The 16188-nt window shown below is 43.9% G+C and overlaps 2 protein-coding genes across 41 annotated transcripts in view; both read right to left on the bottom strand.

Annotated features, from left to right (window-relative positions):
- The window catches only part of PRELID3A (PRELI domain containing 3A), a 125424-nt gene that overhangs the window by 90295 nt on the left and 18941 nt on the right, over nt 1-16188 (bottom strand). For 37 of the 40 annotated variants that reach the window (XR_008616016.1, XR_008616013.1, XR_003677352.2 and 34 more), the window contains exon 1: nt 4048-4172. The exons of 2 other annotated variants lie outside the window; for them this stretch is intronic. Coding sequence is in view for 28 of the 38 variants with exons in the window: in XM_028480745.1 (XP_028336546.1) it covers nt 4048-4079 (32 nt within the window). In the remaining 10 variants the exon portion in view is untranslated. Of the gene's footprint in view, nt 1-4047; nt 4270-16188 lie in introns of those variants that run through there. One more of the 40 variants, XM_055080701.1, reaches the window with a different exon arrangement.
- Nucleotides 13865-15737, bottom strand: LOC114484457 (S-adenosylmethionine decarboxylase proenzyme-like). The gene is given in 2 exon segments (XM_055080699.1): nt 13865-14856; nt 14858-15737. Coding segments are annotated over 2 exon segments (999 nt in total). The 5' UTR covers nt 15589-15737; the 3' UTR covers nt 13865-14588.

The raw sequence follows: 16188 nt of genomic DNA, 5'->3' as shown, positions 1-16188 counted from the left end.
GAGAGGGGTGGGATAGGGAGGGTGGGAGGGAGGGAGACGCAAGAGGGAAGAGATATGGGAACATATGTATATGTATAACTGATTCACTTTGTTGTAAAGGAGAAACTAACACACTATTGTAAAACAGTTATACTCCAATAAAGATGTTAAAAAAATGGTGATATATTCTTTATGGAATAAATGGAATATTGGAATATTATACACCTGAGATACAAATGTGTATGTGTACATGTAAACACACAGATCTCAAATAGATACACACACACATGCACAGATCTCAGGAACACACTGTTGAGAAGAAAGGGAAACTGAAAAGATCTGTACAAGATGGTGCCAGTGATTTCTATTTTAAAAAAACAAACAATACTACATTTTGGTTTTGGAACATATACCTTCGGGAGGCTACCCACCAGGTTCACAATCATGACCACCTGTGAGAGAGAGGAGGGAACAGCACTAGGAGGGGATGGTGGGCACTTCACCTCCTACCTGTAACATTCCATTTCTCTTATTTAAAAAAGGAGGGGGTTCCCTCCTCCTGGCCAGAGAGCAAGCCTGCTTTAGGGCAGCCTCTCCTCCTTACTTCCGTGAGAGGGACACTGCCTACTAGAGACCTCTCCTGGGAGCTGCTGGAATCCAAGCAGTGTACAGCCTTGACTCTGCTGGGAATCTACTCATACTGGCTGTTATTAAAGATTTTGTTATAGTCCACCTGAAACCTCAGTCAATGCTGTAAGGATGGGATTTATAAACCTGCATTTACCAGCTTATTAATTTTTAAGTGCCCCTTTCTATATGTTTCTATTTCGGTCCTATATTTTCCACTACTATTTAATCTACTTTAAACCAAAGGGCTCTCCATTTCTGTGGGAGTTTATACTGCTCTCAGCTCTGTCTGATCTCCAGTGCCCAGGGTTTCTTTGGTGTGTGAACAATGGAGGAAAACTTGACTCAAAAGTTTTCATGCCCCAGCAAAGGAAACAAAATGAAACAAAAAGACAACCTACAGAATGGGAGAAAATTTTGCAAACGATGCAACTGATTAATTTCCAAAATATATGAACAGCTCATACAGCTCAATAACAACAACAACAACAACAACAAAAAAAAACCAATCCAAAAATGGGCAGAAGACCTAAATAGACATTTCTCCAAAGAAGACACACAGATGGGCAATAGGCACATGAAAAGATGGTCAACATTGCTAATCCTTAGAGAAATGTAAATCAAAACTACAATGAGGTGCCACCTCACACCAGTCAGAGCGGCCATCATTAAAAAGTCTATACATAACAAATGCTGGAGAGGGTGTGGAGAAAAGGGAACCCTCTTACACTGTTTGTGAAAATGTAAATTGGTGCAGCCACTATGGAAAACAGTAGGGACGTTCCTCAAAAAACTAAAAATAGAGTTACCGTATGATCCTGCAATCCCATTCCTGGGCATATATCCAGAGAAAACTATAATTCAAAAAGATACATGCACCCCAACGTTCACTGCAGCACTGTTTACAATAGCCAAGATATGGAAGCAACCTAAATGTCCATCTAAAGATGAACGGATAAAGAAGATGTGGTATACGTACACGATAGAATACTATTCAGCTATAAAAAAGAATGAAGTAATGTCATTTGCAGCAACATGGATGGACCTGGAGATTATCATACCAAGTGAAGTAAAAGTCAAGCAAAGACAAATATCATATGATATTGCTTATATGTGGAATCTTAAAGAAAAATGATACAAATGAACTTACTTACAAAACAGAAATAGACTCACAGACATAGAAAACAAACTTACGATTACCAAAGGGGGAAGGGAGGGAATTAAATTAGGAATTGGGAATTAAAATATACACACTGCTATATATAAAATACATAACCAACAAGGATCTGTGTATAGCACAGGGAACTATACTCAGTACCTTGTAATAACCTATAATGGAAAAGAATCTAAAAAAGAGTATATATATATATAAAATCTGAATCACTTTGTAGTACACCTAAAACAAATACAACATTGTTGGACTTCCCCAGTGGTCCAGTGGTTGAGACTCCATGCTTCTACTGCAGGGGTGCAGTTTGAGCCCTGGTCAGGGAACTAAGATCTCACATGTCTGTGGTGCGGCAGGGGGTGGGAGGGACTAATACAACATTGTATATCAACTGTATTTCAATAAAAAAAATTTTTAAGTCTTTGTGCCTGATTATTTTTGGCCTTTCAAGAGTAAATTTATTAATTTCCAATCAAATATTCAACAAACATATAAAAAGAAAACAAGTATAGAAAGAAAAAGGTGTGTAATCCTCAGAGGAAAAAAATCAGGGATTTCAAGGGACTAAGCAAGGGGAAAACTCCACGGTAAGCTCTGCTAGAAAGCCACGCTTCCAAATCTGTACCGTCCTGCAGATGTGATGCTGCCACACAGCATCATGTCACCCGCCCAGGCAGCCATGTGACCTCCCCCCAGCTGTCTTCCACATTTGTCAATTCTCATCATGGCGCTTGGCTTTGAAGTTCAAAAATCAATGGGAGGAGATCTGTGGCCAGTCCACAGGAGCTCAGGGGTTGACGGGAATTCCTCTGGTGGACAGTCGCCCTCATTTCAAAGGACATCTGCTCCCCAGGATATTCCTTGGTCCCTCACTGAGCACCTACTACGTGCCAGGGACACAAAATGAATGAAGTGAGGGTTGAAGCAAGGATGCACACTACCACACGGATAAACCTCAACAATCATGCTAAGTGAAAGCAGCCAGACACAGAAAACGGTTTGGTGTATGACTGCATTTATGTGAAATGTCCAGAAAAGGCAAATCCATGGAAACAGGAAGCAGATACTGATCTGGCTGGGGAAAGGAGTGGAGAGTGACTGCAGAGGGGCATGAGGGGTCTTTGTAGGATGAGGAAATGTTCTAAAACTGGACTATGGAGATGTTGTACAACTATGTAAATTTACTAAAAGTCATTGAATTGTATGATTTAAATGGGTGAATATTATCAATAGTGACTTTTCACAGCTGACAAATCACTTCTGCTTGTCGACCAACATTTCCTGAATTTGTAGGGCAGTCCTGGCCTGAGCTGCACAGCCTGGGCATCCACCATTTGCAGGAACTTAACCTGTCCCCTCTGCATCCAGATGGTGCCCGGCATGCCCCATCTTTGGGAGAACTGAGAAAATCTCTGGAGTAAGTCTGGGAAGGAACCCCAGATGAGATTTTTCTACAGGCTGCAGGCTGTACAAAAATCAACACTAAAATTGGATCCCATCAAGTCTAAAGATTTCATTAAAATAATTTCGGAGGTTTTTAACCCACTGATAAATTTTCATTATAATTTTACACGAAAAGGCCAAAGGATGACAATTCTATTTCATGCAGTATTTTTTTTTTTTTGCGTTACGAGGGCCTCTCACTGTTGTGGCCTCTCCCGTTGCGGAGCACAGGCTCCGGACCCGCAGGCTCAGCGGTCACGGCTCACGGGCCCAGCCGCTCCGCGGCACGTGGGATCCTCCCGGACCCGGGCACGAACCCGCATTCCCTGCATCGGCAGGCGGGCTCTCAACCACTGCGCAACCAGGGAAGTCCCCATGCAGTATTTTTTTAATTAAAAAACGAAATGCTGTTCTAAGTGGGATCAAGGAATTTAAAAATCTTAGTTCCTTTAAAAAATATGAAAGAATGAGCTCAGAGTGTCACAGATGAAGTGACAAGAGAAGATATGGCCTAGGTCACGAGGGCACTTTTAATCAGCTGGAGGCTTTCCAGTGCCCACAGTGCATTTAGGGCCAAAGCCCCCACATGCCCACGCCGGCTCCCTCTGGAGGCAGTGATCAGCCACTCGGCGGGTCCCGCCCCCGCCCCTTCTGACAGCCCCGCACGAGGTGAGGCCAGGCCGGCGGGGGCGAAGACGTGGTCCCGCCACCCCGGGCCCTTGCAGGTCACTGCCCGCAGCGCGGCCCAACGAGGGACAGAGCCCGCCCTCCCGGAGGCCGCGGCCCAGGCCCAGGCCAGTCTGGACCCAGTGCGGCCGCAGCTGGCTCACCCGAACACATGCTCCGAGCTCCAGACCCTCATCGTCGCCCACGCAGAGTGCGGCCCGGGGTGCTCCAAGCCCCGGGAAGCTCCAGGCCCGGGATGCTACGCTCCGCGGGGGGCGGAACGTGTGGACGGGGTGTGTGGGGCGTTTAGGGAGTGGGCGGGTCGGGACTGGGCGCCCGCCCATCACAAGAGTGGCGGCACCACGGCTGCGCAGAGGCACTGGCAGTAGCTGTGCCGGCGGCAGGCACCGACTACGTGGTGGGGCGGGGGCGGGGGCGGGACCCTGGTGCCACTGCGGAGATGGGGGCGGGGCTCATTCCTACTTGTCAGGTGGTCCAAATTCTCCCAAAGCTCCTTCCAACCACGCTGGTTCCCACTGTTGGGAAGGATACGGAATAGTGTGTCCCACCAGCCCGACAAGTCTCTCCGCGGAATGTGGTGGGGGCGGGGGGGAGGAAGCAGCAGGTGTGGAAAGGCCTTAAACCAGAACGTGAGGCCCCTCGCAGGCAGTCCGCTGTGTGGTTCGAAGACCCCACGAAATCCAACACTTTATCCAACCCTTTATGTAGCCAGGCAGGTGCGACCCTCGAGACCCGGATGTCAAGTGAGAGGACTGACAGCACCGCTTGTCAGAGCTCATCTTAAGTTCACCCGGCAATTAGAGTGGTCACTTGGGTTCACTACTTGTCTGTGTCCAAAGGAGAAATATATTTCTCATTCCCATAGGAGGTAGGGTTGCAGCCTGAAGCCAGGAGCTCCCTGTAAGTTAGGCTAATGTTTCAAAAGGATGGCTCCCAAGTCCCTGAGAAAAAACACTCCTGGGTTGTTCAGCTGGCCAAAGGCCTACTTAGCCTTTAAAAACATTTACATAGGACTTTGCTGGTGGCGCAGTGGTTAAGAATCTGCCTGCCAACTCAGGGGACATGGGTTCGAGCCCTGGTCCAGGAAGATCCCACATGCCGCAGAGCAATTAAGCCCGTGCGCCACAACTACTGATCCTGCACTCTAGAGCCTACAAGCCACAACTACTGAGCCCATGCACCACAACTACTGAAGCCCGCACGCTCTAGGGCCCGCCCGTTGCACCTACTGAGCCCGCGTGCCGCAACTACTGAAGCCCGCATGCCTAGAGCCCGTGCTCCGCAACAAGAGAAGCCACTGCAATGAGAAGCACAGGCAGCGCAACGAAGACTAGCCCCCGCTCGCCGCAACTAGAGAAAGCCCGCGCGCAGCAACGAGGACCCAACGCAGCCAAAAAAATTTTTTTTAATTAAAAATAAATAAAAACATTTACATAGATCTCAAAAAGACAACTTAGAACTGTTTTAGAGTAGATGCTCTAAGAAAGGGTAAAGGAGAGACCCCTTCCCTTTTGCACTCGGGAAAAATCATTTTTACTCTAGATTTGTATTTACCTTGCACTTCGACAAATACAGTTCAAATGCAGAGAAGCGAGATGCTAGTTTGAGAAGAGGGTGACGCTCTGCAGAAAGAGCTGGGGTGTAAGGGCAGCACCCAGCGCAACACCCACAGCGAGCAGTCATCCCGAGCCTACCTGTGCGATGAGTCAGTGAAGTGGGGAGAGAGCAGAAGCAGCCCAAAGACCTGGGCTAGGACCCTGGCCCCACCATCTCCACACTCCACACACTCCACCTTTGCCACCTGTGCTCTAACCTCACGGCGATCTTCCCATGTCAGCGCTGCTACCCATTTTATCACCGAGCAGACTGGGGATTGAGGAGGTGTAAAAGTGCACTGAGTGATCACACTCTGAGGGCAGAGCTGAGATGAGTCCCCCACAGCCATGCTGCAGTGACTGGTCGTTGTGGCCAGCTATGAAACACGCCCTGTGCTGGGCTCTGAGCTCAGTGCTGTCATTCTGGCTTTAAAAAGCATCATCATTGGACTTCCCTGGTGTCACAGTGGTAAAGAATCTGCCTGCCAACGCAAGGGACACAGGTTCGAGCCCTGGTCCAGGAAGATCCCACATACTGTGGAGCAACTAAGCCCGTGTGCCACAACTACTGAGCCTGCGCTCTAGAGCCTGCGAGCCACAACTACTGAGCCTGCATGCCACAACTAGTGAAGCCCTCATGCCTATGGCCCATGCTACGCAACAAGAGAAGCCACCACAATGAGAAGCCCGTGCACTGCAATGAAGAGTAGCCCCCGCTCACTGCAACTAGAGAAAAGCCCGTGCGCAGCAATGACGACCCAATGCAGCCAAAAATAAATAAATAAATTGCCGTCTCTCAAACCACTGAAAAAAAAAAAGTTTAAAAAAAACAAAAAGCATCATCATTTACAATCAGCATTTTCCACAAACACGATTGAGCATGAGGCTGAAGAAATTGGGCCGATGGTGACAGTCAGAAGACATTGCAGTGAGAGTTTGTGGGGAAACCAAGACCCTAACCAGGAAACATCTCTGTAGAGACACTACTTAGTGGTGGAGCTGGGGCCCGAGGGCAGGAGCGCAGTGAGGGTGGCCTCCAGGCTCACTGTGACCTGCACCTGCCTCGCCTTCAAAGCCATCTTACACACAGCTGTTGGGTCCCAGTTGCCAAGCCCGGCTCACAGAGGTGTCAGCACCTCTGTGGTTCCATCACTACTTGCACATACTTGCATCCGAGACTTACCACCACGTGTTATGACCATCAGGAACTAGGTTATCATTATCCTTGTTACTTCCAGAGTCAGAAACCCAATAGGCACACAATAAATCAATGACTGTTGAACACAGATGAACGTCACACCCAGCTTCAAGTCCTATACTGCTACCTCCATTTTTGGTCAAAGACCACCATTTCACTCACTCTGTTCCACGAAGTCTGGTCCAGGAGCAGCAGAGCTGCCCGGGAGCCTGTTAGAAATGGAGACCCCTGGCCCCACCACACAGCATCTTGGGAGCTGTGCCCCACTTCACATCTAAACCTTTCAAAGCAAGAGTCCGCATCTGCTCTTCCCGCTCCTTTACTGCTATGTATTCCACCGCAGGCTGGAATGGGCTCCCGAAACCTCTCGTTAGTCATCAGTAACCATCGCACTTCCAGTCCAACGGGTACTGTTCTGTCCCCCTCCCCCGGGCCTCTGTGCTGCATGAGAAGTACTGGGCTTTCTCTCCTGGGACCTCTGCTCCCTCTGCATCCTCTGTACTGGTCCTTCCCAGGACACACGCCTCTTCCCTCTCTGTTCTTCTCCCTCTACACCTGCTCCCTGAGTGATTCACTGAGTGTCCTGGTTTCCACTAAGTCCCCAGCCTGTCTCTCCATCTCATTCCTACCCATCTGTCCAGTTCCCCACGTGGTGTTCTCTAGGTCCTACTTCAAATGCATCATGGCCACACATCTCCCACCTTAAACAGACTCCTTTCCTAGGATTCACTGCCCAGGTCCCTGGCATCACCCAGGCACCCCAGGCTAGACCCAGACCCCTACATCCAAACAATCATCGAGTCCTTTGGGATTTACCTCTTCTAGATTGTTTTAATCCCTTACTTCTTCCGCATTCTTTAAGAGCCAATACGATTTAATGGTTGTAGCTGAAGGCATGGGTTTGAAGAGGAACAAACCTGGGTTCCAGTCCTGGCTCCCATTCTGCAAATTGCTAACCTCTCCAAATGTCAGTATCATCATCCTTGACATGGGAACGCTCTAGTAAAAAAAACAAAAAGTCCTTTGGGACTTGTGGGAATTAGTGAGGACAGAGTACATGACTGTGGTTAGTATTGCTGTCACCGTCCCTGCTGACTCCTGACCTGGCTCTGTCCAGCACCACCCTCTCCGGGTTCCTGCATAGCTCCCTAGCTGGCCCTCAGAGCGGTGTCCCAACACCATGCCACACCCCCTCCAGAGCTCTGTTTGGCCATGCCCTGGGGTGCTCCTTGGCCCCCTCGCCCTCCTACGGCTGCACCCGATACCTCCATCGTTATTCTCAGCACATTGTTTTAGAATTACTGCACCAGTTTGCGTTTCTGTCTCTCCCACCAGATTATGCTTATTAAGGGAGCAGGTGTCTAGGCTCAACCTCTCTCTTAGCTTTTGAATTGTTATCTCTGGGGTGAGGCCCAGGAACAGGCATTGTTAATGAGCAGCCGAGGCAATCACAGCGCTCTGGAGTTTGGAAAGGCGTCCTGCACTAGACTGAGCTCTGGGATGGGACCAGGCCTGGCTCATTTCTGTGTGCCCACGCTCGGTCCCGGTACCTGGCAAACAGTGAGCTCCAGATAAGTGCTTGTTCAGGGAGTCAAGGATGACTCCAAGGGCGTCATGAACCTGGGAGCAGGCTGGCCAGGGTGGGTGGGGCTCCATCTGTTGTCACCACTGCAGAGCCACCTGGTCGAGTTTAGGAAACCCTAGTGCCTTCGTGGGTCACCTGTGGGGTAAATTGAGAGGCTTTTCAACCGGTGGTCCTAGTCTTTTTTGTTAAGCTATTCACATGTTATATATTGAGATTCGGTGTCAAAATTTCACTTTTACAAGAGTCTGCTGCTAAAAATAAATAAGTTTGAAAACTGCTGTACCAGAATAGCTTTTTAATTTAGAGAGAAAATCAATCTCCCAGCAGGTAAGGAGTTTTGAAGAACTTTTGGAGCCGTTCCTTGCCCACTGTCATGGATATTCTTCATTAGGCTCTGATGTTTAATTGATCCTGAAATACAATGATCATGAAGATCTGACTTACAGGGATTCCTCAACCCTCCATGCAGTTAGAACAAGAGGGCAGGAGGGCAGGATTCCAGCCGGCACCATCAGCATCTAGATCTTCCAAGATCCTATGTAGGAATATTATTGTTATCCAGAGACAGCTCTCTAACCAGAGTCAGAACTATCCTGAACCTCAACACAGCCAAGATAGTCTCATGTTTTATTAAAACAGTATATCTCTGTGACCTTTTACTTTCTATGGTATATGCTTCTATGTAATTAATTCCTCTTCCCAACCCTTAAATACAATTCCTGAAGTAAGTCTCTACAATAAGTAGTCTAACTTTTGCTCCTTATTTCTGTTTCTGGACACTTTAATTCTATCCAATTCCCATTATGCCTCTGGCATTGCAAACATGGCTTATGACCAAGGGGTCTGGTGTCCAAAACAATCATCAGTTTTCTCTCGAGAAGATACAACTAGGAAAAATCTAGGAACTTTATGATTTGTGTGCACTACTGTGACCAATAGTTTTAGAAAAATGTTTGATCACTACCAAGTAAAGTGGTGACTAGGAATATTCTAAATGTTCTGCTATTGTCATTCATGAAACTTGCATTGTTAGGGTTTGATGTTGTAATTCATTCTCTTATTCGTTGTCATGTAGGAGATATTAATATTGTGTCTTTAGATTCCTTTACTTGAGGCACGTTACCAGGAACAGCAGCACAAGTCATCACCACAGATGGAAAATATCACATCAGCTTCACCTTATAGAAAATAATTAGCATTGTTATAGATGAACAACAGTAACATCATTTAGGAGGAAAAAAATCCAGACCAGCCTGTGATACTTGAAAGTTTTCTGAATGCACAATGCACAGTTGCCTTTAATAGACTAATAGATTAATAGACCTCTCCTGCCACCTGGTGGACAAATTGTGCAGCACAGCTTCGCGTGAGCAGTCTCAGGGTCCTAGCCCCCAAGCACATGTAATTTATTTATTTTTTGTAATAATGTTTACCAAGCAATTTCTCTGCTGGGATATCATCCACTGAATATATATTGGCAAGTGTGTGTGTGTGTGTGTGTGTGTGTGTGTGTGTGTGTATATGCATCAATAATAATGTTCATTGTAGCATCTGAGATACAAATGAATTGGAAGCAGTCTAACTGACCCTTGGTTAGAAATTGTTACACTTTTCCCATAGAATACCAGAAAGCTTATTAAAGAACTGGGTGGAAGTATATGCTATTAACATACAAAAGTATATGTTAATCAGAAAAGCAAAGTGTATAAACTACAATTTCATTCAAATGAAAATATACTTTATATGCTCGTAAATATGTGTAAACTGTACGGACACATACACAGCACACCAAAAAAAAACTCTAAGAAAATTACCTTTAAGCAGTGAGAATGAGAGATTGACTTTCACTCCCTATTTAATATCATCAACTTTGCTGAATTTATTAGTTCTAGTAACTTTTAATGGATTGTTTATGATTTTCTATAATTAGGATCATGTCATGTGTGTATACAGACAGTTTTACTTCTTCCTTTCCAATATGGATGCCTAATATTTCTTTTTCTTGTCTAATTGATCTGGCTAGAACTTCCAGTACAATGTTAAATAGTAGTGGTGAGGGCTTCCCTGGGGGCGCAGTGGTTAAGAATCCGCCTGCCAATGCAGGAGACACGGGTTCAAGCTCTGGTCCGAGAAGATCCCACATGCCATGGAGCAACTAAGCCCGTGCACCACAACTACTGAAACTGCGCTCTAGAGCCCACAAGCCACAACTACTGAGCCCACGTGCCACAACTACCGAAGCCCGTGCGCCTACAGCCCATGCTCCGCAACGAGAAGCCCGTGCACCTCAACGAAGAGTAGCCCCTGCTCACTGCAACTAGAGAAAAGCCCGCACAAAGACCCAATGCAGCCATAAATAAATAAATAAATAAATTTATAAAGAAAAAAATAGTAGTGGTGAAAGTGGGCATCCTTGTCTTGTTCGTTATCTTAGAGGGAAAGATTTCAGTCTTTCACCATTGAGTAAGAAGTTAGCTGTGGGTTTTTCACAAGTATCCTTTATTATGTTGAGAAAGTTAACTTCCCTAGTATTCCAAGTGTTTTCTCTAATGAAATGGTGTTGGATTTTGTCAAATGCCTTTTCTGTATCAATTGAGATGATCATGTGATTTTTTGTTTTGTTTTGTTTTTATATGCAAATGTTCATAGCAGCTTTATTCATATTTTCCCAAAATTGGAAACAAAGTGTTCATTAACAGGAGAATAGCTAAACAAATTGTGGTACATTCATACAATGGAATACTACTCAGCAATAAAAAGAAATACATGGTTCAACCTCTCAAAACTTTATACTAATGAAAGCATTAAGTGATTCAATTTAGTTTCAGAGCTGGGGGGGAGGGAAACCCTAGTCTATGGTGAAAAAATATGGATAGTAGTTAAACTACCAACTAAAGTAGGGGTAGTGCTTTGTTGCTTAGGGGGCGTATAAGGGAAACTTCCTTTGTCTTGATATGGCTGTGGGCTAAAAATATCCATTTTCAAAATTGTAGTTAAGATTTGTGTATTTCAATTTTATAAATCTTACCTAATAAGAGGTGTGTATAGTGGACAGATGAATGTACCAAAGCAGAATCGAGGACTATCAAAGCTAGGGTGTGAAGGTTCAAGGTACAATTTTTTTTAATATACATCCAATTAAGATGTTTAATTACAAATCTCTACGTATTTTTATGGGCTCCTAGCTCACATATCCAACAGCATATTGGACATCTCTTGACACTGCCAATGGTTTTCTTCCAATCTTAGTCACATAACAGATCTCTATGACCCTGCCTCAATTTCATCCTAGGTTTCTGGTTTGAACAACTCAGGAAAATGCTAGATTGCAAGAAGTAGTCTGAAGAGAGTTCAGTTTGGGATAAGAATTGACACTTGTCACCCTATAAAGGACTAATAAAGTAGCCCCTAAGGAGCAAACATAAGTGGGAAGAAACTAGAAAAGTAAAACAAACTGATGGTGATCAACTGTGGACATGCTTGCAGTGAACTCAGAAAGTCTCTGAAGGTAGGAATGGGTGGATAGAATCCAAAAGACCAATACTTCTTCCATTATGACAAAAAGGGTAGATGAGAATGTCAAGTTTGAAGGTGGGTAGCCAGAAAATGGTGAGTTATCTGGCTAGGACAATAAAAGCCTTTTATCTTTCATAGTGTGATATCACATTTACCATATTTTTCAGATTATGTCCCTGAATCTGATTAACACCAAGTGTCTGCCAAACTCAGTTACCTGTTCATGTAAAAGAATCTGGTGCTGTAGGCATTGCACACATATGTAACAACCCGCTTTTCTACAATCAACCCTTTTTAACTCAGATGATGAGATATATACCTGCATGGCACAATGATCAAAAGCTTATAACTCTGTTCTAGTTAATAGAAATAACCATGAGTTACACTCTGCCCCCACCCCACCATCAAGAGCCTATTTCATAATAAATGTTAGATTATTCCACCTTCAAACTTTTCACTTTTCTAGCTACAAACTCTAGCATTCTTATTCTTACTACTTACACCCTCTCTACTCTTTGATATCCTGGTATATAGCCCAGATGATTTCCTTTGAACTTCAGGTATGAAGCCACTAACAAAAAAATGTTTAAATCTGTTCTCCCAGGAGCTTAGAGATCTTATCTTTATTACAACTCCCATAAATCTTTAAAAATGATCATTAAATATTGATTTACTCAATTAATTATAAAAATTTTAGATGTCTAGTATTTGGTCATGTATACTATTTTAAAAAATATATAAACAGAAATGTGGTACAGAAACTGTGCAGAAATACATTTCAACTGATTTAAGTCCAACACCATGAAGAGAGAAATTATGGCACCAAAATTTTCCCTCCTCTATCATACACACTAGGATTAATTTAGATTACTATTCAATCTATAGTTTTCATTTTTCTAGGCTTTGTTCCATACAAATTTGTGCAGTTTCTCAACATTAAATGGAAATCTTAAATCTATTGGGCCGGGGTGGGGGTGGGGGGCGGGAATCAGACCTCAAGCCAATAAATGTTCATCAGATCTACTGGGACACTGTTCAAGAACAAAATCCACTTTGAGCATTGGTCCTCATAATAACACCAAAACATTAGGTACTGTGCGCTAATTACAGAATCGGACTGATCCACTGATTGAAAGCTTCTTCAATGAAGCTCTGAATCAACATGTTTAAAAGTCAAAAGTGTTCCAACCACTTGATTTCAAAACAAGTAGAATTTATGTTTAGAAACGCTTAAAAAAAGTGTTTCATTTATAAATATGGAAGGAACAAAAACATCACTGCATCATTCCAGTAAGAATCAAAAACTGTTTGAGGACAAGAAGAAATACAAAATTGAGTCAACTTTGCTCTTTTCTCAGCTGCTTAAATAAATGTCCGTATTAGCAAATACAGCTAAAAGATGCCAATTCTTTTAAGCCTGTATTTCTAGTCATTTCCCATTGACCATTCTGGAATTTTGTATGTTATGTTTTATGGATAGCACTCTGCTTCACTGTGTAGTATGTCTGAATAACCTGAACAGTTCTCATTCATCACTTGATGTTACTCCATGGTGAAAGAAATACCAGTAAGAGGAACCGTCAGAACACTATCACATGCATCACAAAGTCACAGAACTTTTTAAGTCACAAGATGGCAAAGACATCGATTCCGCTTTGAACCAAAGTTTATGGCATATCATTAATAGAAATTAGTGGAAATGGCTATGAAAGTAAAAGTTGAGGTGAATCATCTGAGCTGACTTGACTTGTTGAATCCAACACAACCTTTATCTTAAATCTCCTTGCTAACAAATTTAGTGATAATTTTTTTATACTACTACTTAGCAAGTTAATAAAGACATGGTACCCATGAGAAGCTAATCTCATTTAATGGGGGGCACAGAATGGCATACAGTTTCCATACAATTCTGCCAATATTCCCTAGTATCAATCTACACCTTCTTTGCTAATCAACACCAGCTTATTCCAAAAGAGCTCATGGTAACGAAAAATGCCAAACTCCCTTGACCTTAAAAGAAAATTAAGCCCAGGGTCCATCCCCCCATTCCCCCTCTAGGATATAAGGTTAGTGTAAACCCACAGTGTAACAGTGTATTGCTTTATGGAGGGGGTGTGGTTGGGAGGGAGACACCATGGTGAGGAATGAATCAATTAAAGTCACACGAGTATAGGAAGCAGTGAGATAGTAATACACAAAATGGATAACTGCAGTCATTTTCGTAGAGGACTCGACTCGTGGAAGAAGAACTTTGATTGGTGCTGCAAAAACATCTGTATGAAGTAGAAACTGGTTTCAATAACATTAGTAGAGAATATGTTCTAGAAAGTGGAGGTAACTGGATGCAAAATCCTGGTAGCAATTTAATAGAACAGTCCCAGATGGCTAGGCTGAGGCCAACACCTAATGAGGATGAAAGCCTTGTCTGTGGGGAATTCTGGATGATACCTGGAGAAATATTACACTGTGCATAAACCAAATTGAGTTGTCTTCACAAGTGTTGTAAAGTTTCATATAGTAAAAGGTTTTTTCTACATGCACTTCAATTTCACAGCAAGGGTGGCATAGGATGCCTAAACACAGAAGAGAGCATTCATGCAAGATATCTAACTCCTTGATATAATAATGCATACAATTCAAAATGATTACACTATCATTACATCTAGGGCTTTCTGCAACTACAAGGTGGTGGTTATGGAAAGCATGGCCCTTGGTATCAATATCTAAAAAGCAGCCACCACCTTCTTCTATGTGTGTTCTCTTTTTGTGTTTTGTCTTCATTTTTCTTAATCAACTCTGCTGTTGTTGCTGCTTCTTAGCAAAACTGGTAAAAACAAAATTGTAATCATTGAACATAGCACTCTGGCAATCAAGATGTTTAAAACCTTCAATATTCTGGGGTGAAGAAAGCACTGTGCAACATTTAGAACTCTGATTTACAAATAGGGTGGTCACAAATTTTCCTGGCTTGAAGACTTCCACAACTTTCCTGATCAGGTCATCATAAGAGGTCTGAGTTAAGTTTGTTTCAAAGCTAACATAAGAAAATTCTGATTCTGATGTGAATAGTCCAATAAGTTCCAACCGATTTCATTCCATTCATTGAATACCCACAAGGACTGAACAGTGTGGCATCAATGACAGAACCTGGTATCAGGTCACGAATTCCACTCTCACGAGTGACATCCTTTGCAGTAACACCATCTTTCATGTAGAACTGCTCCATAACTGCTGGGTCAAGCTCACTCATCAGAATTTCCAGGGTTTGATCTGGCTGATTGATTACCTGACTCTCTGGGAAATCCGAAGTACACAAGTACCAACAATCAGAATTCATGCGTCCCATACAATATGCTGCTCCATTTGGGAAAATTGCATTAAGAAACTCTATTTCTTCCTGGAAATTCTGGTGTGGGTACCCTTGGTGAGAAGGCTTCATGAAATTCTTATGAGAATAAAAGAAGCTTTTAATTGAGTCAAACCCACTGTAATCCCTAGCAAGTTTCAACAGGGGAACCAGTGCTTTCAGCAAGAGGGTGGTAGCACATGTCTTCAAAATGAAACATCTCTTAGAGACAAACATGCTACTCTCACTGAGTACATAAGTTTCCTGCTTGTCAGTTTTTGTCACACTTATGATTGAACATTGCACATCCTTCAAAAGTATGTCCCACTCGGATCCTGGGATGGTACAAATATCCCCAGATCCTTGGTTTGCGTCGGGTTGCTGCCTGGAGAACCAAACCTCCAGCAGCTTCTCGGTCCCTTCGAAAAAATGTGCAGCTTCCATCACCGTGAGACTAGTGAACAACCAACAACCACAGAAAATCAACTAAATTAAATATCTTCTCCCGCTGCTGCTGCCGCCACTGCGGATTGTTCCAGCTGTGTTACTAAAGTTCAGGTTCCTTTTTTGCTATAATTTTATATTAACTTTTTTTTAAAAAGGGTTAGGGCTTCCCTGGTGGCACAGTGGTTGAGAGTGCACCTGCCAATGCAGGGCACACGGGTTCGTGCCCTGGTCCGGGAAGATCCCACATGCCGCGGAGCGGCTGGGCCCGTAGAGCCATGGCCGCTGACCCTGCGTGTCCGGAGCCTGTGCTCCCCAACGGGAGAGGCCACAACAGTGAGAGGCCTGCGTACCGCAAAAAAATCCAAAAAAAACAAAAAAGGGTTAATAAAATTTTCCCGGCTTTTTTTTTTTTTTGGTGAGCGAAAGTTGAACGTGAGTCTGCTGGAAATAGAGGCAGATACAGCTCAATCTCTTGTAGTCCACTGTTTCCCCGTTAGGGAGAGTAGAGCGAGCGCTAGCTAATGTCGCCAGCCATACTGTGGGAGCGATCATGTGATTTTAAAAAAATCATTCTATTAACGTGATGTATTACATTGA

This window comes from Physeter macrocephalus, chromosome 19 (genome assembly GCF_002837175.3).
Source record: "Physeter macrocephalus isolate SW-GA chromosome 19, ASM283717v5, whole genome shotgun sequence".
In the NCBI taxonomy this organism is placed as follows: Eukaryota; Metazoa; Chordata; class Mammalia; order Artiodactyla; family Physeteridae; genus Physeter; species Physeter macrocephalus.
This window is presented reverse-complemented; position numbering and strand designations above follow the sequence as displayed.